This window comes from Jaculus jaculus, chromosome 1 (genome assembly GCF_020740685.1).
Source record: "Jaculus jaculus isolate mJacJac1 chromosome 1, mJacJac1.mat.Y.cur, whole genome shotgun sequence".
Classification (NCBI taxonomy): domain Eukaryota; kingdom Metazoa; phylum Chordata; class Mammalia; order Rodentia; family Dipodidae; genus Jaculus; species Jaculus jaculus.
Genome location: NC_059102.1, coordinates 59,554,315 through 59,577,675, shown reverse-complemented (window position 1 = coordinate 59,577,675; position 23,361 = coordinate 59,554,315). Strand labels below are relative to the sequence as shown.

At 40.5% G+C, this 23,361-nt stretch overlaps 1 protein-coding gene across 1 annotated transcript in view; it reads right to left on the bottom strand.

The window, feature by feature from the left end:
- Positions 1-514: 514 nt before the first annotated feature.
- Positions 515-23,361, bottom strand: part of Mamdc2 (MAM domain containing 2) — a 160,898-nt gene continuing 138,051 nt past the window's right edge. The window contains exons 12-14 of the mRNA XM_004653141.2: positions 9,388-9,647; positions 1,518-1,602; positions 515-1,370 (exon numbers count right to left, since the gene is read on the bottom strand). Coding sequence (XP_004653198.2) covers positions 1,306-1,370; positions 1,518-1,602; positions 9,388-9,647 — 410 coding nt within the window. The 3' untranslated portion in view covers positions 515-1,305. The remainder of the gene's footprint in view (positions 1,371-1,517; positions 1,603-9,387; positions 9,648-23,361) is intronic.

Genomic DNA, 23,361 nt, shown 5'->3' with positions numbered 1-23,361 from the left:
TTCTCACATTAAAAAGTGCTAATCTGTTGGGCTTGCCTCAAAAAAAAAAAAAAAGAAAGAAAGAAAGAAGGAAGGAAGGAAGGAAAGAAAGAGAAAAAGGAAGAAAGAAAGAGAAATAAAGTAAAAAAAAAATGATTACTACAAAATTTCCAACTTTCTAGCTCAATGCAGCCTGAGTTAGACAGTAAGATCCTGTTTCAAAAAAAATAGGTAAAATTTGCAATTACATAGTAAAGGTGTTCTGATAAATATGAATAATGTAGAAATAAGTTAATTACTAGTGAAAACAGCTTCACATAATCTTTTATTAGGGAATTTTACAATTTCAGAACAGCTGTTTTGGCCACGCAAACATATATACATACATATATATATGTATATATATATATACACATACATATATATATATATGTATGTGTATATATATATATACATATATATATGTATAGACACACACACAATTCTAAATAAGTAAATAAAAAGCAGTAGTTTTGCAAATCTGATGGAAATCATATTACTCAAAACCTTACCAAAACATTTATTATAAAAGTCAGTCAAACTGTTAATCATGTTTATAAAAATTATTAGGTTGTATGCATAAACATTTTATTAAAATGCTTTATTAAAAAGTGCAATTTCTGTTCCTGTGTTCATGGTGACTTTCTTAGGTAGTTCAAAGGGAGAGAAAAGAAGTAGCATTGCCTTTTAACACAGCATCAATGAACACGGATGGGCTCTGGGACTTCAGGAAAACTCCTTTGTTACCATATATGATGAAACAGTAAAAATAATAGTCCTTTTCGATGAAAAAAACATAAAAAATAAGACTTTGTTCTCCAGAATAACTTGTTACCATGAAAACTGCATTCAGTTTGCAGATATTATTGACTCTCCATGTCATTTACTTAAAAAAAAAAAATTGTCACGCTTAAACTCTGAAGGAAACCCAAACCCCTGTTCTCCCAGTACATTCACTAAGTGCATATGGAAGCGAGCACAATCACTTCACTGTGCCCTTTGTTTGTGTGCTTTAATATACCTACCATAGAGTACATCTGTACTTTTTCCTGGCACCAAAATTAAGATGAGGGATCTATGTAGAACCAGCAGCCTGCACTTCTAGTGACAGTTGTCAAGTGAGCAGAAAAAACAAAGCCCTGAGTCAGTATTTTTTTGTTTTGCAAAAGTAATGAAAAGGGGTACTCTGAAGTCATTTCAACTTATGAAATGGATACAATGATCTGGCATCCATTTGTTTTGTTTCCATTTTGATTGAAGAGAGGTATGTGTAGTTCAGAACAGTTCTTAATACTCAATTTCATTTAACTCGTCAGAATAGCCCGATGAATGTTGAGTTGTATCTTCCATTTCTGTCAGGGAAAACAAGTAGACAACAATCTTTTTTTTTCTATTTTAAAATCACAGTAAAATAAATTGCACTGTTGTCAAGTGAGACTATATTATAAAGTCTTTTTTTTTTTTTAATCAGGCTCTACAATTGGGAAAGATACTATTACCTGCACATGGTCCAGCCTGAAATTTAACATCATCAATGGCAATATCGCTTCTTACTGATACTCCCCGAATGGCTTCAAAAATTATCTGAAAAAGAAAGAAATTCAAATTTAGAAACAGAGACAAGCTAATAAAACAATGTTATTACCCGAAGATCCAAACTTTGTGGTCCAGAAGCTTCAATACTTTCTAGGGCTACCTCTAAGGAAGAGGATACAAAATTAAAGATTCAAGCCCTACACTTGTAATCCCAGTACTTAAGAGGCTGAGGCAGGAGTACTGCTGCAAATTTTGAATCAGCATAAGCTATATAGTGAGTGTGGACAACAGAGGAAAACCTTGTCTCCAAAGCAAAAACAAAAGAAACAACAAAATAATAAATTAAAATTAGGTCATTTGCTTGGAATTTAAAGAATTCATAATAAAGTCTGGAAGTCTTTTTTAAAAACATGCTTTATTTATTTGTTTATTTAGAAGCAGAGGGAGAGGGAGGAGGAGAGAGAATGGCTATGCCAGGGCCCCTTGCTGCTGTAAACGAACTCCAAATGCATGTATCACTTTGCACATCTAGCTTTCTGTGGGTACTGGGGAATTGAACCTGGGTCATCAGGCTTTGAAAGCAAGCAGCTTTAACCACTGGGAAATCTCCCTAGCCCATGGAACTCTTGAAGATTCAGATCCCTTTCTTGTTTAGGCACTTGTTTAGCAATTTTGCAGAAATATTTACCTAGGAGTCCTTTTTAGTGGTGACCAGGTTCCTCTACCCACTTATAACATTTCACTAGCAACTTTCAGCACTGACAGGACCTATAAAAATGAGAGGCCCAGAAACTTCATCTTCCTTGGGCTCTCCATGAATCTACCCTTGGAACCAGGACAAAATGGAAAAGATTAATAATACTTGTATATGAACAGAAAAGCAAAATAATTAAATTTACCAAAAATAAACAGTGGTTTACTTATCATTGTTAATTACCATAATATCAAAGGCACAGCCCAGGAGATGACTTTAGAAGTCCTTGAAGAAAATAACTGATCAAAAATAATTTTTTTAAAGAAAAGTAGATTATCGGTTCTAAAGGTGAATTGACTGGTTAATCAGCTATTGAATCCTCCTGGGAAGCTTGTGGGTAATGAAAATTATCCAGAAGATATATTTGCTCTACTCATTTTGTGAGCAAATGACTTCCCATTAGACTGACTAAGATTTAAATTAAATCAAAAAGAAAGCCCTTCAACTAATTTCATTTAAGTTTCCCAAAATTAAGATTATAAATAGAATAATTAGCAAGTTTATGAAATTATCTCAAAATTAATGAATCAAGGAAGCTTTAATACAGACATATGGAAAAATATTGTTCAAAAACTTTCTAAGGCCATAACCTCTAATGGATAATTTTAGATGCCTATTTACTAGGCTAGGGACACCCAGTGGCTGGTAAAGCATTGTTTTTGTTGATATTTGATTCAGTGGACCAAGTAAGGAAGAGTGGCTCTCATTCAGTGGGGATGGGCACCATGCAGTCTACTGGGCCTGGATAGAATAGGCATGTATTATCTCTGCCCCTGTGCATCAGGACTCCAGGCCTATGGTTTCCAGACTCCAAGGCTTCTGTCAGGTTAGGCTTCAGGCCTTTAGCCTTGGACTGAAAGTTATTCCCTTATTTCCCTTGCTCTAGGTCTACAGTCTTGCACTGGGCTTTCCTAATTCCCCCAGGCTGCAGAGTTGTTTCCCTAGAGAATTTTGATTATTTTACATCCCTAAACAAGAATCCAGATAGGAGGATGCATGAGTGCAGTTAGTGACCATTTTGGTTGTCTGAATAATGAAAACAATCTGTCTTTTGATCTCCAATTCTGCAATGAAAAGTATAACAGACAAATGCTGGTGGGTTGATATTCTGAATAATCTGTGATTGAGTCAAAACTTGATTTTATAAACCTGTTGTGAATTTCCTTAATACTTTAGCAAAGACCATCTTAAGCACTGTGATTTCCTTGTTGAATGTAGAGACAGGCAGTAGGAGTCCTTTTACATTGACAAGATCCATTTGGCTTATCTTTGTGCTAGAGGACCAGTCAAGTCCATCCTATAGCAACTACTTAACAAATATTTGTTTACAGTATAAGTACAATAAATAAAGGACTAAATTAGATATGGATTTAGTGCCCAAATTGTGGGCTAGGATATCTAAGAATATTCACAGGGTTGCTGTAGGATACTTTGAAATGTCAAATGTGATACAGAAATAGTCACCATTTAGCAGATACTGTGGGACCTATTAGTTCAAAGTCATTCAAAGTTTCAGCATTAAATAGCCTTATATTTCTTTTGATAATATTATATCATTATGGCTTTAGGTCTTGGGTAGCTGCTATAATTAAAAGCAAGCACTTGGCTGGAGAGATGGTTTAGCGGTTAAGTGCTTGTCTGTGAAACCTAAATACTCGTGTTTGAGGTTCGATTCCCCAGGACCCATGTTAAACTAGATGCAAAAGGGGGTGCACGCATCTGGAGTTCATTAGCAGTGGCTGGAAGCCCTGGCATGCCCATTCTCTCACTTTCTCTCTCTGTCTGTCACTCTCAAATAAATAAATAAAAATAAACAAGAAAGCAAGCACTATGTAAAAACAAGAGCAGAACTTTAAATATCTCACCTATTTCCAAGGTTTGAAAAGTTGTATAATAACTAACATGTATATAAAATTATATATATGGTAGATGAGTAGATATTGAAGTGACTACTAAGTCATTAGGATCTAGTTTTTCAGACCTAAACACTTAACTAATGGAACTATCAGGTGTTTTCCTGGCCTAGGAACTCTGGGGAAAATCACCAGGGCAAAAACAGCTATGACCCAAAAAGTTAGCTACGAATCTTCTAGCTGAATGTGATTGTGATTCCTATAAAACCAACCCTTGGTTGGCAGGAGGCAGGAGGATCATGAGTTTGAGATGAACCTAGGCTATAGAGTATGTTTCAGGCAAGTCCTGGCTACTCAAAGACCTTTCTTAAAAAGAAAATAAAAAAGAAAGAGAGACAGGAAAAAGAAAGAAAGCAGGAGGAAGGGAGGAAAAGAAGGGAGGGAGGGAAAAAGGAAGGAAGGAAAAGAAGAAAGAAAGATAAAAAATTAAAAGACAAACAAACCCATGCCCTACTATAGAACACTTTCTAAGTACTGGCTGGAGTGTGGATGCTTATTGCTTTGGTATAATTTCAAAGTCTACCATGGCCTATAAGGTGTTTGACAATTATCTCAATACTTCAGCTTTGTCACCTTGGCTGCCTCCTCTTTCTTAAAGCATTATTTGTGTGCATGTATGTGCACAAGTATGGGTGTGCATGCACACGTGTGCGTGAAGGCTAGAGGACAAGCGCAGGTATCCTCTCTCAGGCATTGTCCACTTTTAGTTTTGAAACTGAATCACTCACTCATTGTGTGGAGCTTCCTGATTAGGCTACACTGGCTGATCAGTGAGTCTCAGAGACCTGCCTCAGTTTCCTCTGTTTCCTCAGTGCTGGAATTGGGTATAGGCAAGAGCCACCATGTCCAGCTTTTTTTTTTTTTTTTCAAAGTATGGTCTCACTGTAGCCCATTCTGAGCTGGAATTCACTATGGAGTCTCAGGGTGGCCTTGAATTTATGGCAATCCGCCTATTTCTGCCTCCCGAGTGTTGGAACTAAAGGCGTGCGCCACCATACCCGGATCATGTTCAGCATTTTTATGCAGGTCCTGGCAATTACATTCAGGTTCTCATGCTTACAAATACTTCACCGACTGAGCTCTATCCCCAGCCCAAATTAAAACTGTTTGTAATGGACAAATCATACCTATACACCTTTATACTGTACAATGTGATGTTTTGATATATGTGTATAATGCACAATGATTTAATCAAGCAGATTATTCCTCACTTGTCATTTTTTGTGGTGAGACATTTGAAACTTATTTGCTTGATTATTTTAAAGTATAAAACACACTATAATTGGTTGTAGTCACCCTACTGTGTAATAATCTCTAATCTCGTATCTTTTGCTTACTTGAAACTTTGTAGCCTTTGTGTAACAACCCCTCATTTACTTCCTTTCCCTACGACCTCTAGCCTGAACTATCCATCTTCCTACTGTTTCTATGAGTTCAACTTGACTTATTTTCATTGACATCTGATGTTATATTCCATATTTGTGGCTTACAGTTTAACCTCTCTCCAATTAGAATATAAACTCCAAAAACTTAAGAATTTCATATATCATATTCATTGTAGAAATTTAGCACCTACCATATGTCATGCGGCTAATAAACATTTATTAAGATGAGATATTTTGACCTCAGACAACAGGAGTGCAGCCTGGATGCCTAATACAAATTTAGGTATGGTGATATGAATTAGGGACCAGGGAAATCTGGGAAAATGTGTTTTTAGAAACAGTCATAACATCTTTTACTAATTTGGTACAAAGTATGTCCACAACACCCTTTCGCATGCACAATCTCATTGGACCTTCACTCTCTATTGATATTGAGGATGACTTTCCATTTTGAAAATGTATAACAATCTCATATAGGATTTCTCTAAGGCCACCTGGTGTTTGTGACCCCAAGAGAATGATGCTATCCTGGTATTTCTGTGATGGGAGGCAGTATATAACAGTGGCTTATAGACTTTGGAATGAGACAGGTGTGTGTATGAGTTCTCATTTGGCTGGCTACCTGCCAACTGGACACTTACTTCTCCCTATTTATACAATGAATCTATAAGATTAATTAGAAGAACTTATATATAGCTCACAGCACTGTACTGTAAGTGCCTAATATGTAACAGATGGCCAATCAGTGAGCAAGAAGAGTGTGCATTTTATTAGACATTAGGATGTTTAGAGCAATTAGTTAAGCCTGGAGTCCCTGCCGTGATTTAAGATTCCTGAGGAAATCAGTAAGTTCAGAAGAGAAAATCTGTATCTGTCCATTAGTAGCCAAAGGGGACAGTCTAGAATCTCTTTTCAGACTATGAGCTGAAAAATCTCTATGGTCATTCCACGCCCTGTGAACTGTAACACCCCAGAGGCCACCCCAGATGCCTCACTACTCTGTATTTGAAATATACTTCAAGCTGAGTGTGGTGGTACACACTTGTAACCCGAACAATGGGAGGTTAAGGAAGGAGGATCATGAATTGGAGAACAGTCTGGCCTACAGAGTGAGTGCCTCCTCTTTCAAAACAGAAACAAAAACAACTTTCAAATGACCATCTATCCCCAACTTTAGTATATATGAAGCCCTGTGTTTGACAGCTGAGCTTAGATGCTGGGACATTTCCTGATCCCCAGAACGCAGACCTTGTGCACTGACATCACTTGAAAGCATTAAAAAAACCAACCAAACAAACAAACAAAAAAAAACAATGCTAGTCTGGAGGTGTAGCTCAGTGGCAGAACACTTGTGTAGTGGGCATGAGGTCATGGGGCTGAGCCCCTGCACTGCAAAAAGAAAACGGTGACATCAATGTTTGAGCACCATCCCTAAAGATTCAAATTCACTTAGTCTATGATAGAGACCTTCTATCTTGGGCTTGCATCATAATCATCTAGAGGCCTTATTTATTCAAATGGATTGCTGTGGTTCCAGAAATCCTCAGTTTCTGATTTGGTATTCTGAGGTGGAGCCTGAGGGTTTCCATTTTAGGTGAATTCACACTTCAGCTATTTTTTTTGTTTGTTTTTTTGAGGTAGGGTCTCACTCTAGCTCAGGCTGACCCGGAATTCACTATGTAGTCTCAGGGTGGCCTTGAACTCACAGCAGTCCTCCTACTTCTGCCTCCCAAATGCTGGGATTAAAGGCATGTGCCACCATGCCTAGCTTGCACTGCAAGTCTTTTAAAAAGTATTTTATTTATTTATTTGAGAGTGAGAGGGAGGGAGGGAGGGAGAGAGAGACAGACAGAGGGTGAGAATAGGCACACCATGGCCTCCAGCCACTGCAAATGAACTCCAGATGCATATACCACCTTGTGCACCTGGCTTATGTGGGTCTTGGGAATTAAATCTAGGTCCTTATGCTTCATAGATAAGCACCTTAACTGCTAAGTCATCTCTCCAGCCCAACACTTCAGATCTTTTTCTTCTTTCTTCCTCCCTCCCTCCCTTCCTTCCTTCCTTTTTGTTTTTGTTTTTTGAGGTAGGGTCTTGCTCTAGCCCAGGCTGACCTGGAATTCACTATGGAGTCTCAGGCTGGCCTCAAATTTACAGTGATCCTCCTACTTCAGCCTCCAAAATGCTGGGATTAAAGGCATGTGCCACCACACCCAGCAAAATGTATAGCCCAGGTTGGACTCAAAACTGATCTTCCTGGTCTCTGTCTCTTTAGCAATTTCCTACTAGAGTGGACCACCACATCTGGCTCCTCCCTTTCTTTCCTTCCTTCCTTCCTCCTTTCCTCTCTACCTCCTTCCTTCTCTCCCTTTCTTTCCCTTCCTTCCTTCCTTCTTTCCTTCTTTCCTTCCTCCCTCCCTCCCTCCTTCTCTCTCTCTCTCTCTCTCTCTCTCTCTCTCTCTCTTTCTTTCTTTCTTCTTTCTTTTCACTTAAGGCATTTCTGGTGATGGTGACACCTGGACCACATTTTAAGGGCAATTTAATAAGGGGAGAAGTATCGGTGCCCTGGCAACCTAATTATACAGTACTCTTGAATGATGATCAATTCCATTAAATTTCCAAGCGATTCATTTTCCTTCTGTAACATACATTATCAAAGTTTTCATGGGGTGATCTGCTATTCTTTCCTGTGTTTCTAGACAGTTAGTTATTCATGCTGAGCTAATGGCACATTTTCCCTCTGTCATTTTTCTGTACCAATGGAGTGCCCTGGGTGGTACTGCATCCTGACCGCTTGCATTGTAACATCTTCCCACTTGGATGTGTAGAAAATTATTTTTGGTTATAGTGGTGAAGAATAAAGCCCTTACTTTGCATACCCCTTCCTGGGAGGATTGGCGTTTATCCCGGGCAGCCAGCCAGCCAGCCAGATGATTAAAGCTGAGGAGTCCAGGCCCAGGAGGTTTACCGGCCAGAAGTGAGGGTGTGGATGACACTGGCATTTCAGTTGGGGGTCATGCTTGCTCCAGGATTCTACAGAGCAATGCCAAGAACACTCTCAAGTCTGAAGGTTATCTTCTGGAGCTCTCTGCAGCTTTGGCTCTTGGTAGTTAGGTAAGTCTATGGCTATTGGAAAGTGTCTGTAGCTCTCTAGCCAGGATAGATTCCTTAGCCCCATCTGCTGGAATGGCTAGAATGATTGAGATATCTAGGATAGAGGTCTATAGTACATGCGTGTGTGCATGTGCGTGTGTGTGTGTGGTGTGGTGTGGTGGTGGTGGTGGTGGTGTGACCCTGGAATTGGGGTCGCAACTTTCAGTGTCTTTGACATCAATGTGGAGATGGGAACAGAGGCTTACAAAAAGAAGGTTACCCTAGACCATACACATGCTTAAATGGAGGCTTCAACAAAAGCTCTTCCATGCCCATGGTGATGATGGGTCAAAGATACAGCAATCCCATGTTTAGAAGAAAGGGAGACTTCCAGTGCACACATATGACATTCATCACACACCAACACAAAACAAGGACGCTTTCCTCTTTGAATTGTGGAAAAAAAGTCAACATGTTTATGAATGTTCAAAGCTTTCTCTCCCTATTTAAATTCCTGTCACAAGTTAGAGTTAATCAATACAGAAGCTAATTATGTTTACTCTTAAACTAATCCTGCTTCATCTCTGACCATGGAAAAGGACAAAATACAGCCTTCTATCAGAATTTGCAGCCCTCCCCCGGCCCCATCCTTGCCCCCCCCAAGCTGGGTTCTGTCCCTTGGGCTTACCCGGTGTTGCCGTGTGCAGCTGTATTCAATTAGAGCTCGAAGCCAGGAGATGCTCTGCTCCCCTCTTCTTCTCCATAACAGGGACTCTTCATTGTCTTCTTCCCTTTTCAAATACACACTCAGCAGGCCAGTTCCAGCTCCGTACATGTGGTAGAAAAAGGTCAAGCAGTGCTTCCCGGGGACACCTCGCAGAGGCTGGGACAAGAGGCGTGCCTTTTGCCCATATACCATGTGGGAGGCTTCAATGTACATATAGTAGCCTTGACAGGAATATAAAACAGGTATGGTTAGCCAGGACCCAAGCCACAGTTTTTTGTTTTTGTTTTTTTTTTTTTCTTTTGTAGCATTCCTGGAAACAGATGTCTTGGCATAGTATTGGGAAAGGGTTTTATAATTCTGGAGAATATGTATGACCTAAGTAAAAGAAAGACATGCTATAAGAATTAGGCCATAAAGTAATAATTTAATGATTTAGAGTCCAATTTAATGGACAGGAGGTGATTAACAAGCCAGTATTATGTTACTGGATATGGTGAGTATCATATCAGAATTTATCATTGACAATATTGCGAAGCTTCCAAATGTTTTGTACTTGTCCCCAAAGTCATTAATGAAGTCCTCCAAAGTTACCATATTAACAGGAAGGGGTTGAAAGGTGATAAGGTCATGAAGACAATAGCCCCTTGAGTGGGCTTAGTGCCCTTAGATGGACTCCTAAAACTCCCTCATCTCTTCCGCCATGAGAAGACAGCCATGACAAGATGGCTGTCTGTGATGAAGCAGGCCCTCTTCACAAACCAGATCTGTTGGTGCCTTGACCTTGGACTTGCCAGCCTCCAAAACTGTGAGGAACAAGTTTCTGCTGTTGATAAGTTGTTCAGCCTGTGATAATTAGTGCAGTCCACATAAACTAAGATATAACCTCACCCCCAAACCTACTTCAGCCCTTCTAGTTGTCCAATCCCTAAATCTGGGAGTCACCCACCACTTTTCTGCCCCCCTCTGTCCACATCCAGGCTGTGAGGAATTCCTGGTGGTGTTTCCTTCAAAGAACATCCAGAACCTTGTCCTTTCTCTTGCCACTGCCTCTACCCCTAGTGTCTGGGCCCAGGCGCCTATCATCAGCTCTTTCTTGGATTAATGTAACGACATCCTGGCTGGAGTGTTGGCTTCTGCCTTATCCCTACAGTCAGGTCACAGCAGCGCCCACACTGGTCTTTCTAGTTCAATCTTATCCTGCCTTGGCTTAACCTGCCATTGGCTTGGCTTCTCAGGGTTATAGTGAGGTCCTTCTGGGCTATGGACAATCTGTCCTCAGCATCACTTCCACTACTCCCCTTGGTGCACTCAGAATCCATACTGTTCCTTCATTTGCCACCTCACTTCCTTTGTGTGAGCTAACCCTGGCTGCTCTGAGATAGTATCAGGCTCTTATTCTTTTATCCCCTTTAAGTCTCTGCTCAGATGTTGCTTATTTTATTAAGCCTGTTCTGACTACATCATTTCAAATGATAGTCTCCTTCCCCAAGCCCTTCTCACCCTCTGCAGCTTAATTTATTATGATTTCTGTAGCATTTACTTGCATAAACATAGTACATAATTTTTTCTTCCTTAATGTTTATGACATTCCTCTAGAATGCTCAAAAAAAGATTTTTTTCTTTGTTTAGTTTGTTACCATATTACCAGCTTCTAGAGCAGTGCTCAGGATATAATAGATGGTTAAAAAATATCTACTGGATGGAATATATGCATATGAATATATGAACAGCATTTAAGAAAACTGTTTATTTTATTGCTCTAAGCTACAAACCAGTCTGACCATTTCTAGAACACATGTCTCTACCAAGCTTATACAAAACATATGAGCTTCTTGGCAATGAGGCAGGCACTTGGTTACTCCCAGGCAAAACTTGTACAAAGTTCTAATAAAATTAAAATCTTATCAAAAGAAATGTTCTCACCCTAATTCTACATTGTCTAACATATTTAAAAATCTTTTTATTAGCGTGGTGGTGCACACCTTTAATCTCAGCACTCCTCGGGAGGCAGAGGTAGGAGGATTGTCATGAGTTCAAGGTCACTCTGAGACTACATAGTGAATTCCAGGTCAGCCTGGGCTAGAGCAAGACCCTACCTTGAAAAACAAACAAAAAAAAATTTATTTATATTTTTTATTTATTTGAGGGGGCAGATAGAGAGAGCATGGCTGTGCCAGGGCCACCAGTCACTGCAAACAAACTCCATATGCATGTGCCACCTTGTGTATCTGGCTTACAGGAGTCCTGGGAAATCAAACCTGGGTCCTTTGGTTTTGCTAACAAGCATCTTAAGTGATAAACCATTTCCCTAGCCCTGTCTGAGGTATTTTTAATAATGAATACACAGAAGCCAGGCATGTTGGCTCATGCCTGCAGTCCCAGCTTTTGGGAGGTAGAGGCTGGAGGATCAGGAGTTCAAGGTTATCATTGACTACATATCAAGCTTGAGGCCAGCCTAAGCTATAATGAGATTTTTTTTCTCTCTCTCTCTCTCTTTCTCTGTACACACACATACACACACACACACATACACACACACACACACACACACACACACACACACATGATGATTCTTTAACTTCATATATTTCATTCATTCATTGGCACAAAAATAACTACATTGGGTATTTTGCCCATTCAGCAATGCAAGGAATCTTTATTGTCTGTTCTTTTCTGAAACATTTTGTCACTTAAGCTAGTCTCAGTGTAAGCAAATAAACATGCAAATATAAATCCTAAAAGGAAAGTGTATGTAATTTAATTCCATAAAAATAAGATAAAAGCATAAAAAAGACCAAGATGCATAACCCAATTAAGTACAAAGGAGTCCTGTGGCACAGTAGATTGAAACAATGCTTTAATAATGTTAAATTAAAAAAAAAATCCCTGATCCAGGTATGGTAGCACATAGTTGTATTCCCAGTTCATAGGAGGCTGAGGCTGGGGGATCATGATGAGTCTGAGACCAACCGGAGCTACATAAAAACAACAAAAATAAATAACTCTCCTCCAAAAATAACTTTTATGGCAGAAAAATACACTCAAGAAAAATTTTTACACCTGGCATTCAAGCTCTCAAAAGGCCCACTTGAAATCCTGGATGAAGGACCTTGGCTAGAGGTGAAACTCTCAAGAAGAGGGGCAGTGTTGTTGGAAGAGGCTTTCATCAAGGAAATGAAAAGTGGAGACCATCAAGGTCTGAGACAGAGTCATTTCAGACTGCGAAGCGGTGGGTTCATCACGAGTGGCAGATGGCCCGAGCTTGTCTTCACTTAGTGATGATGGCCCTTCTCACTTAGTAATAATGATAGGAGTCTAGGCCAGGCTCATCTGAGATACTAGAAGATAGGAAAGCTGTCACCTCCAGCATTGTTCTTTCCTTCATGGATTCAGCCACTAATTCATTCAGTCTTGAAATGGAAAAGCATTACTCTGCCAGGCTTCTGCCAACAACAGGGTGGGCTCTAACTAAGTCAGGCTGGCCTGTGAAACCTCCTGCACCCCATCCCCTGTGCTTTGGACCACACACCCATCCCTCCAAGGATGTGACATCCACATTCTACTCTGCCTGTGGCTCACGCATCTGCGTCTTGGGTGTCAGGTGGAAGCTCTTAACTGAGATTTCCAGCTCCAGAGATGGCTGTGTTTGGTACCATGGCACAGGGGAGGAACTCTATGTCGTGTGATGGTGTGATGGTGTTGCTTTTGGAACAGAGGGTCACACCTTGAAAAATAGGAGTGATCCTCAAAGGCATCAACTCCAGTCTACTTCTGTTCAGCATTCTTGGCCTTTGCAAATATCTTCAGGGCATCACTTGTATTTTCAGAATATGTGTATAAGGTAATTCTTATTTGGAGCAATCTAGACCAAACACCCATTTCTAAAGGAAATTCTGGCAATTTTCCAGCCAATCAGAATCCCTCCACCTCTCTGATGAAAATTCTGTTAATTATATTTTGTCCTTCCTGACTTGCATACGACACTTTCTTTCCCCTAGAAAAGACCAGAGAGCTCTGTGGAGGGGCAGTCTGCCTCACATATGTTTGGAAAGCAGAGAAGAATCCGTGTGTTGACAAGATTTGCCACATTGCAGCTTCAAGCTCTGTTTGTCCCAGCAAACAAAAGCTTAGGGTGGGAGCTGGCAGTCCTAGCACTCAAGCTCGAGGCCAGCTTATATGAAGGAATTCAGACCATGGAAAGGATTGTTAGCTGGAGAAATCAAATTACTTTCTCTCCATGAGGCATTGTTTAACATCCAGGATATGGTCCCAGTCTATTCTTTCTACTGGGACTGGGATGTGGGAGATGGAGGTATACTCCCTTGCCATAATCCCAAACTGGGAAGCGGCTGACCCTCCAAACTCCTGGCTTTCTTCTTCAGGCTGGGGAGCGGCTCTGGTGGTCTAGGTGGTGAGGCTGTGTGGAAGAAAGCTAGCTGTCTTCACCAGGCTGGACGAGCACTCCTGCTAAGCAGGGGGACACAACTTCAACACTTTGGGAAGAACAGCCACTAAAAGTGTCTCTCTGAAATTGCTCTTCATTTTTAAATTGCTTTAGAAGCTAGTCATATATGAGGGGCTATTCTCTAATGGTTTTAGAGTTTCTGTTCATGAAGATGAAAGTTCTCTTGGAATGGATGTAGTGATAGTTGCAACAACAATGTGAGTGTACTTGACACCATTGTGCACTTAAAAATGGGTAAGATGGGATTGTTATGTACAACTTACCTCTTCTTTGCATTTTATCATTCAAAAAATTAGGTTAGCACACAGCATAATGAGTTTCATTATGACAGCTTCATACATTTTATCACATTTTCAGAAGATTTTCCATGGAATCCTCTGTGTAGAGCTGAATTGCAGAATATCTTATCAGGGGCTGTCATGAGACTAGTATGGAGACTCTGTAGGACTCTAGAGATAATCTGTAGGAAATTCTTCAAGTGCTGTAGACTACTAGGATAGAGAGAGTACATATCTAGATGTCACGTACCAAAATGCTTAAAAGATAAGGACTTCAGATAACCCACTATTAAATCAGTTATATATATAAAAAAATAGACCATATGCTGCTGAAACAGAGCATGGAGAGTCCTGGCTGGAATCCAGAAGAGAGCCCGTCCCCAGACAGCCTGTCTAGTTCTGGAAAGCGCTACATGAGCTACTGGGGGAAAGTGGCCAACAATGGTCTGAGCAACCAGGGGTCTAAGCTACTCAGAAGCAAGCACTCTGACAGGATGTACACACCAGTGCAATAGTGGCTCACAACCTCATTGGGTAAGCAATAGCTTTCTGATTGGCTGACAGATCTGCTCATGGAAAGAAAACCAGATCTGGAATTGGGAACCAGATCAGAGTCCTGTGGAGACAAAGATTATGCTCTCTAGTGTCAAGCTCTCACTAGTGTTTGGCTAAAAGAGGGGCTACATATATCAAATTCTCCCTAAGTTAATAATGCTTATCCCATTTAAACTATGCTGACTTCATGCTCTGTTGGAGGATCTGTTCTTCTTTCTCAGAAGGTAGTGAGACCCAAGGAGATAAACTACCCCTCACACTTCAGCCAAGCCACAGCTGAAATCACAGAGGAACTGGGGAGATGAGCATGAGTACTGCTTCCATGCTGAACCCGATAATCAGTGCCAGGGTGAAGGAGACAGACACTGAAGATACTCAACACCTACCAAAGCAGAGATTTAGAGGCTCCTAATAGCTCATCACTGAAGTAGACTTAAAACTCACCCACTAAGCTTGGGAATTTTGCTGAAGAGGGGGTGAAAAGATTATAAGATCCACAGGTTGAGACATCATGCCCAGAGGCATTCCCTCCTCACCAAAATAACTGACTGCTGTTCCCACAATGCACAGCACATACCACAACCTCGTGTCCCCAGTGGAATGGGGGGGGGCGAGTGGAAAGGGGGTGTAAATACATGATGTATCTATATGAAATAGTTGATAATAATAACAACAACATAAAAAAATCTCATTAAAGCCAGGTATTGTGGTACATACCTGTAATTCTAGCACTTGGGAGGTGGAAGCAGGAGGAGTTTAAGAACTACGTGGGCTATGTAAGACCCTACTTCAAATGAAACAATTGTCTGCTTGAGAATAAGTGGAATATGCTTTGGAGGAAACCAGCTTCACTGAAAGGGTCTGTGAGTTTCCACTTAAAATATAGAGCATTCAAACAAATTTATCAGAAATTTTAGGAAACATGCCAAGGGAGATAGACAAACTCTGTATGTGGGCAATAGGTAACCAATCCATATATGGTATTATTACATAAGGGCTATGAAATAACTGTGATTAATAGCTTAATAATGGAATTATCTAATAATCTGTTTGAAGGGGTGAGGGTGTAGCTCAGTAGCATAACACTTGCCTAGTATGTGAGAAGCCCTAAGTTCTATGCCCAGTATTGAAATCTGTGTATTCATGCATGCTTAAATTTTTATTTATTCATTTATTTTTTTGAGAGAGAGAGGGCTAACCTAACCCTTTTCTCCCATAAGCTCCTTTTGGCCAGGTGTTTTGTCCTATCAACAAAAAGATACACCCTAGTCCCATCCCTGTCTCACCTACTCTGTGGCAGAACTGAAAACTAAGAGCTTCACAACTCTGGAAGCTTTATGAGAGCAGCAGTAGCAGAGAGGTCCTGGGCTAGAACTGTGACGAGCTTCCCAAATGCTCCATCCTGGATAATTGGAGTTATTTGACCTGTTGGGCAGCTACCTGAAAGGCTTCACTCCCAGGGCTTGTCTTTATTTAACTTGAGATGATATATTGACTCTGACAGACACACAATGACTTGATTTATTTATAGTGTGGCTTTTCTTTTTATTTAATCGACATGTATTGACTGGCCATCTAATGCAGTTGTCTATAATACAGCTTTGTATGTCTCTCCCCTTTCTTCTTCTTCTTCTTCTTTTTTTTTTTTTTTTTTTTTTACTTCTCCCCGTGTGTTCTACAAATAATAGATTGAAAGGCTTTCATCATGGGAAGTGAAAAGATAGGACAGGCTCAGAAACAACTTGATTGATGTCTTATCCTGGGCCCAGGCCAAATGTCTATTGCTGTCTATCTTCAATGCAGAGTATTGGCCAGTTGCTGCTAGCTTGAGTCTCCACAAAACTGCTCCCAATCCCTTGTGAATGCAACCCAGAAATGAGGTAGAAGTGAGAGGCCTATACTGAATGGGCATTTATTTCAGGCCAGTAGAGGATGGAAACCTTTAGAAAAATATTTCTGCATTTCACCCTCTAGTTGATAACCATGAGACATAGCTCTGTATTGTATTGTATTGTATTGTATTGTATTGTATTGTATTGTATTGTACTGAACTGTACTGTACTGTATTGTATTCTATTGTATTGTATATGTGTTAGATAGAGAGCATGAGTGCATTTGGGCATGACAGGGCATCCTGCCACTGCAAACAAACTCCAGGCACATATACCACTTGTGCATCTGGCTTTATTGTGGGTACTAAGGAACTGAACCTGGGCCAGCAGGCTTTACAAGCAAGGGCCTTTAACCACTGAGCCATCTCCTCAGCCCCCCGAGACATATTTCAACATGCTTTATAGATATCTCTTCTTTACCAGCTGGACCTGGCAGTGGTCAAGTCAAGGAGGCAAGTAGCGCTAGTGCTCCTCATTTCCTTGTTTTTATGTCTTTTCCTGCCCTCCTGATCCTTGGAATCATATCTCCAAGTATGCTACCTGCATACAAGTCTACATTTGAGACTGTTTTGGGGGGCTCATGGCCTATGTGCCAGCCAAGTAACATAACTTAAAGTTCCTGAGAGCTTCCCCACTGCTTAAGGATGTAAGCCTCACACCTGTTTTCTCACTCTGACAATCCATCCTCACTCCCTAGCATTCCTGATCAATTCTGGTTCCTCCTTTAAGACACTTCCAAGGATAGCTACAATCTTGTGTTGTTCTGTCACCTCTGGAACTTAAAACGTATTACTTTACCTGTAATAATTCTGAGGCATTTGGACATTATTTGGACATTACATGTGGTAGTTTTCATATAAATATTCCCCATAGGCTCATATGTTTCTAATTTCTCCTGGTATTCAATCCCAAAGCTGGCTGAGCCTTTGGGAAGTGCAGCCTTGCTGGAGGAGGTATGTCACTAAAGGTAGATCTTGAGATGCATTAGTGTAGCCCTATTGGGTGTTCACTAACTCATGCTCTCTTGCTACCACCTACCAGCTGTTGTGCCAAGATGTGACACCCAGCCTCTGCTCTACAATGCTTTTCCTGCCATAATAAAACTTCCCCTCAAGACTGTAAACCAAGCTGGGCATGGTGGCACATGTCTTTAATCCCAGCACTTGGGAGGCAGAGGTAGGAGGATCACTGTGAGTTTGAGGCCACCCTGAGAGTACATAGTGAATTCCAGGTCAGCCTGGGCTAGAGTAAGACCATATCTTGAAAAAAAAAAAAAAAAAGACTGTAAGCCCAAATAAACCCTTTTTCTTCCATATGTTGATTTTGACCAGATGTTTGTTCCAGCAACAACGAGGTAACTGATACAGTACATAATGTATAGAGGGCACTTAGGAGAGGTAGGAGTGAATCAAGATCTCAGAGAGCCTGGTCTGTGTAGTGTCAAAGATCACTCCCAGTTCTAAGACATTTGCTTCCTACACAATGTATCTTTTGATTCTAGTAGCTTTAACAGCTTTTTATAAAGGAGTTTTTGTTTGCTTGTACATTAAGTTTTATGCACATCTGGTTTTACATGGGTGCTGGGGAATTGAACATAGGCCATCAAGCAAGTGCCTTTAACCACTGAACCATCTCTCCAGCCTGCTTTAATTTTGAAGTGAATTCTAAGAGTACAGGTGAGCTTATTCAGCTGACAGTATAAGCAAATAGGAAAAGAGGAAGTGAGTGTTCTCTGTGACTGGGTTGACAGTAGATAGAATGCAATCCTGGAGTTAAACTTACAATATTGGAATATGGACACTAGAAATAGCTCATAAAAAATGGAAATTCTTTCTGTTTAATGAATTTTCAGAGATATTCAAAAGTATCATTGATATTCCTTTGGGGAGAAAGGTATTCTGGGTGAGTTTGTGCTATTATGAAGAAAGTTATAAGCTATGACACCCATTCAAGGCCCTTGTAGTCTGTTCATATGATATAGGCTGGGAGACTCTGCTGAGCCAGTGTGAAAGAATATGACAATTAGAATCAAATAAACTGAAAGCCAGTTCTCCCCCTACCACTGACAACTGGGGCAATGAACTGCTCCGAGCTTCTGCTTCCTTATCTGATCAAAGAGACTTTTCACTTGCTGTACAGGTTGTGATAAGGAGTGGTGGTTTGAATGAAAATGGCCCCATATATTATGGTATTTAAAAAAATATTTATATTTATTTTATTTTTATTTATTAGAGAGAGGGAGAAAGAGAGAGAGGGAGAAAAAATGGGGATACCAGGGCCTCTAGTCACTGTAAATGAAGTCCAGACACATGTACCACCATGCACATCTGTCTTACATGGGTTCTGGGGAATCAAACTGAGGTTCTTAGGCTTTGCAGGCAAGCACCTTCACCACTATGCAATCTCTCCAGCCCCCTCTGGTATTTCTTTCTTTAAAAAAAATTTTTTTTGTTTATTTTTATTTATTTATTTGAGAGTGGCAGACAGAGAAAGAGGGAGAGAGAGAGAGAGAGAGAGAGAAAGAGAGAGAGAGAATGGGCACGCCAGGGTCTCCAGCCACTGCAAACAAACTCCAGACATGTGCGCCCCCTTGTGCATCTGGCTAACGTGGGTCCTGGGGAATTGAGCTTCAAACCGGAGTCCTCAGGCTTTGCAGGCAAGCACTTAACCACTAAGTCATCTCTCAGCCTTGGTATTTTTTTTTTTTAATTAGACACAGAGATAGAGATAGAGAGAGAGAGTGAGAGAATTGACGTGCCAGGGCTTCAGCCACCAAAATTAAACTCCAGATACTTGTGCCACCTAGTGGGCATGTGTGACCTTGCACTTGCCTCAACTTTGTGTGTCTAACTTTCGTGAGATCTGGAGAGTCAAGCATGGGTCCTTAGGCTTTGCAGGCAAGCGCCTTAACTGCTAAGCCATCTCTCTAGACCACCCCGCCCCCCTCAGTATTTTTGATTAGGATTAAGCTTCCTACTTAAGTCTCTAGTAGGCAGAGCCCTGTGAGAGGTGTGTCTTTGCAGGTGGATCTTGAGTCCAGCCCTACTAGGGCTGTTGAGAGGTAGTTTGAGCTCTATGCTTGCTGGTGCTGGCTGTTTTCTTTCTGCTGTGAATGTATGATGAAGTGAACCAGCTTCTTCTACTAGGATGAAGTTTCCCCTGGAATCTGTAAGACCAAAATAAATGCTTTTCTCCATAAGCTGTTTCTGGTCAGATATTTGTCCCAGGAATAAAGAGGTAATTGCAACATAAGGATATGAAGATTCCCAGTACAGGGGAATATTCAATAGATGATTACTAGCTTTATTATTTCCCCCAGTAAAGTAGTTATTAAAGATTTTTTTGTTTATTTTTTATTTATTTGAGAACAACAGATAGAGAGAAAGAGACAGATATATATATAGAGAGAGAATGGACATGCTAGGGCCTCCAGCCACTGCAGACAAACTCCAAACATGTGCTCACCCTTGTGTATCTGGCTAACGAGGGTCCTGGGGAGTTGAGCCTTGAACCGGGGTCCTTAGGCTTCATAGGCAAGCGCTTAAACACTAAGCCATCTCTCCAGCCCGTCATTAAAGAATTTTAAGGAACAAAAGCAAGACAGCTCCAACCCAATGCTATATATCTGCAGATACCTTGTTTATACCATAGCAAAATTTGTTTTCTCATTTGCAGTGTTGTGCATGAGAATAAAAATAGCCTTAAGAATTTATTAGTTAAAAAAAAGTGGAAAGCATCTTGAGAGCCTTTTTGAATTGTGTATGGAAGCAGGTAAAATAAAGAATAAATAAGATAGACTACAGAAATATTTTACTAAAAAATCAGTATTCTCTAGGTTGTGCACCAGAGAATTCATTTACTGGATCAAATATTCCCTTGGAATAAATCTTGAACACACGAGGAGGTTTTTGCATTCATTTTCTTTTTTGCTGTGAAGTCTCACTCTGGACGGCTTAAACAATTTTTTTCGTTTTCAAAGAGACAAAGCAATTACAACCACATCATTTCCTTTAAAACCTCCCCAAGTCAGCTCTTCATGGTCCAGTAATGATGTAATTTAAGGTGTATAATTCTGAGTAATTTAATATCAGCTGAATATGTCTCTTAGCTTTTCATAGATTTTGTGTAGAGGGGAGGAGGAGAGAATACAGTCTATAAATCAGACAAGCTCACACTGTATTTGCGTTAGTATAAAGCCATAACGAGAAGGATCAGGTCAAGGTTGCCACACATGAACTTGAGATAGTTTACTATGCTTCTTCTTCATTCAGCCCATTACATGAACTCCTGAGAGGGAGTCTGCTGAATTGCATCTGTCTGAAGAACATGTACTGAAGCCCTACCCCCAATATTTCAGAGTCTCCCTTTACTTGGGAAGTAGTTCTTTAAAGATAGGATCCACTGACAAGGGGTTGTTAGAGTAGATTTAATATGACTGCTATCATGAGAGACATCAGAGACATGTGGACACAGAGGGAAGACCATCTGTGGGCACAGCATGGAGACAGCCATTTGCAAGCCAAAGAGAAAAGCCAGAAGAAACCAACCATGCCAACACACTGAAGGTGGGCCACTCTCTGAAGTTAGGTAAGCAGACAAATAGTTGTAATTATTTCCACTTCCCAGATGACAAAACTGAGACTTGGAGATTATAAATTACTTCCTTAAGCTCTCATAGTCATATGTGCTAGTAGGGACCCCTGACACTGGGTGACCCCAACTCCAAATTCTACAGGTCTCCTGGCTGGCACTTCTCCTTGTTCCTTTCAGGGGCTCCTTTCTTCTGCTGTTACAGCTCTGGCTGGTGCTCCTCCTTGCTCTTACAGCACCCCTTCCCTCTGCTGTTTACTACTTTACCTCTGCCCTCGCTTCCATGTCCATGGGTTTGTTACCTAGAATATTTCCTCATAGTCATTCTTATGTTTTTTTTTTCTTTTTTTTTTTGATTTTTTGAGGTAGGGTCTCACTCTAGCTCAGGCTGACCTGGAATTCACTATGTAGTCTCAGGGTGGCCTCGAACTCATGGCAATCCTCATACCTCTGCCTCCCAAGTGCTGGGATTGAAGGCGTGCGCCACCACGCCCGGCCATTCTTATGTTTGATGGCACCTCTTCACATCTCTTATTGTAGTCTTCTTGCTATCTTTGAGAAAGGCAGAAAAAACTACCAACAGGTTTTTTTTTTTCCAGAAAAATATTCACATATACAATATTCAAAGTACAATGGACCAGCTAAAACTGATTTATCCTTCAAATTTCTCAACTGCTCTTGTAAGAATAAGTTAAAAAAAAAAAAAAAAACACTTCCCAAGGGCTGGAAAGATGGCTTAGTGGTTAAGGTGATTGTCTGCAAAGCCTAAGGATTCAGGTTTGATTCTCCAGATCCCATGTAAGCCATATGTCCATGATGGTGCATGCGTCTGGAGTTTATTTGCAGTGGCTTGAGGCCCTGATGTGCCCATTCTCTCTCTCTCCTTCTTGCTCTCTTTCTCTTTAATAAATTAAAAACTTCCCACAATCCCATTTTTCCAGGGAGCATTATTTTTATTTATCTTTATTATTTATTTTATTTTGGGTTTTTTTTTTTTGAGGTAGGGTCTCTCTCTAGCCCAGGCTGACAAGGAATTCACTATGTAGTCTCAGGCTGGCCTCAAACCCACAGTGATCCTCCTACTTCTACCTCCTGAGTGCTGCAATTAAAGGTGTGCACCACCATGCTTGGCTATTTATTTTTGAGACAACATTTTGCTATGTAGCCCAGTCTTGCTTGGAACTTACTATGTAGCCTTGGCTGGCCTGGAGTTCATAATTTTTTGCCTCATCCTCCTAAATTCTGGGATTACAGGTGTGTGCTATTATGCCCAACTATGGGGTGGGTCTTGCTAGAGAATGGTTATTCTTATATGTGTTAGTAACATTTACATACACTCATCTGCTCACTCATGCATTCACTTATTCATATATTCCTTTATTCCATAAACATCTTGCAGGCTTATCATGTATTAGGCACAATACCAAATCCTACAAGAACTCAAAGTAAAGTGTTTTCATATATGCTGTTTTTAAAATATTTGCTAATCAAAACTAATAAGGCTTAATTTTGGAACTTCCTTATAGGAGTTATCCCTTGATAGTCTATGAGACTGCACCTGATATGGCCACCTTCTTGCCAGCATAGGAGATCCTGACTATAATTGGGTTAATCCAGAAAAACCAGCACAGAGTGGTGGAGAGACTAAAACTGTATTGTGAATCTAGTTTTATCCCCTACATCTGGTGTACCTAAAGCAACAAGCACACTGGCCTTGGTCTGTTTCCAGGTCCACTCTCTATCATTTACTTTCCACTTTAGTCACTTGGAGTTCTGTTTTCTGCTATAAGTTATCAAAATAATCCTAACATGTATAAGACTTTCAGTTGTGACTTAAACTTCCTGATGCTTTTCCACATGAAGCTTCACAGAGTCTTAGAGCTCTTCAAAGACAGCCTAAGTTATATATATGGAGGGGGGGGGGGGAATGAACAAGTTCACTACCTGACTTCCCTCACCCCCAGCTAGCTCCCTGGTTCTTCATCCTAAGCACACTGTGAATCACATTTCACAAATGAATTGTCTGCCTTTGTTTCTGCTATAGAAAGCACGGAGTCAACTTGTCTGCATGCTCCCCATCTGCCAGAACATATATACCAAGCTTCAGTCCTGGCTCCAACTTCAGTTCCCATCTTTTCCCCTGCTTTTTCTCCTA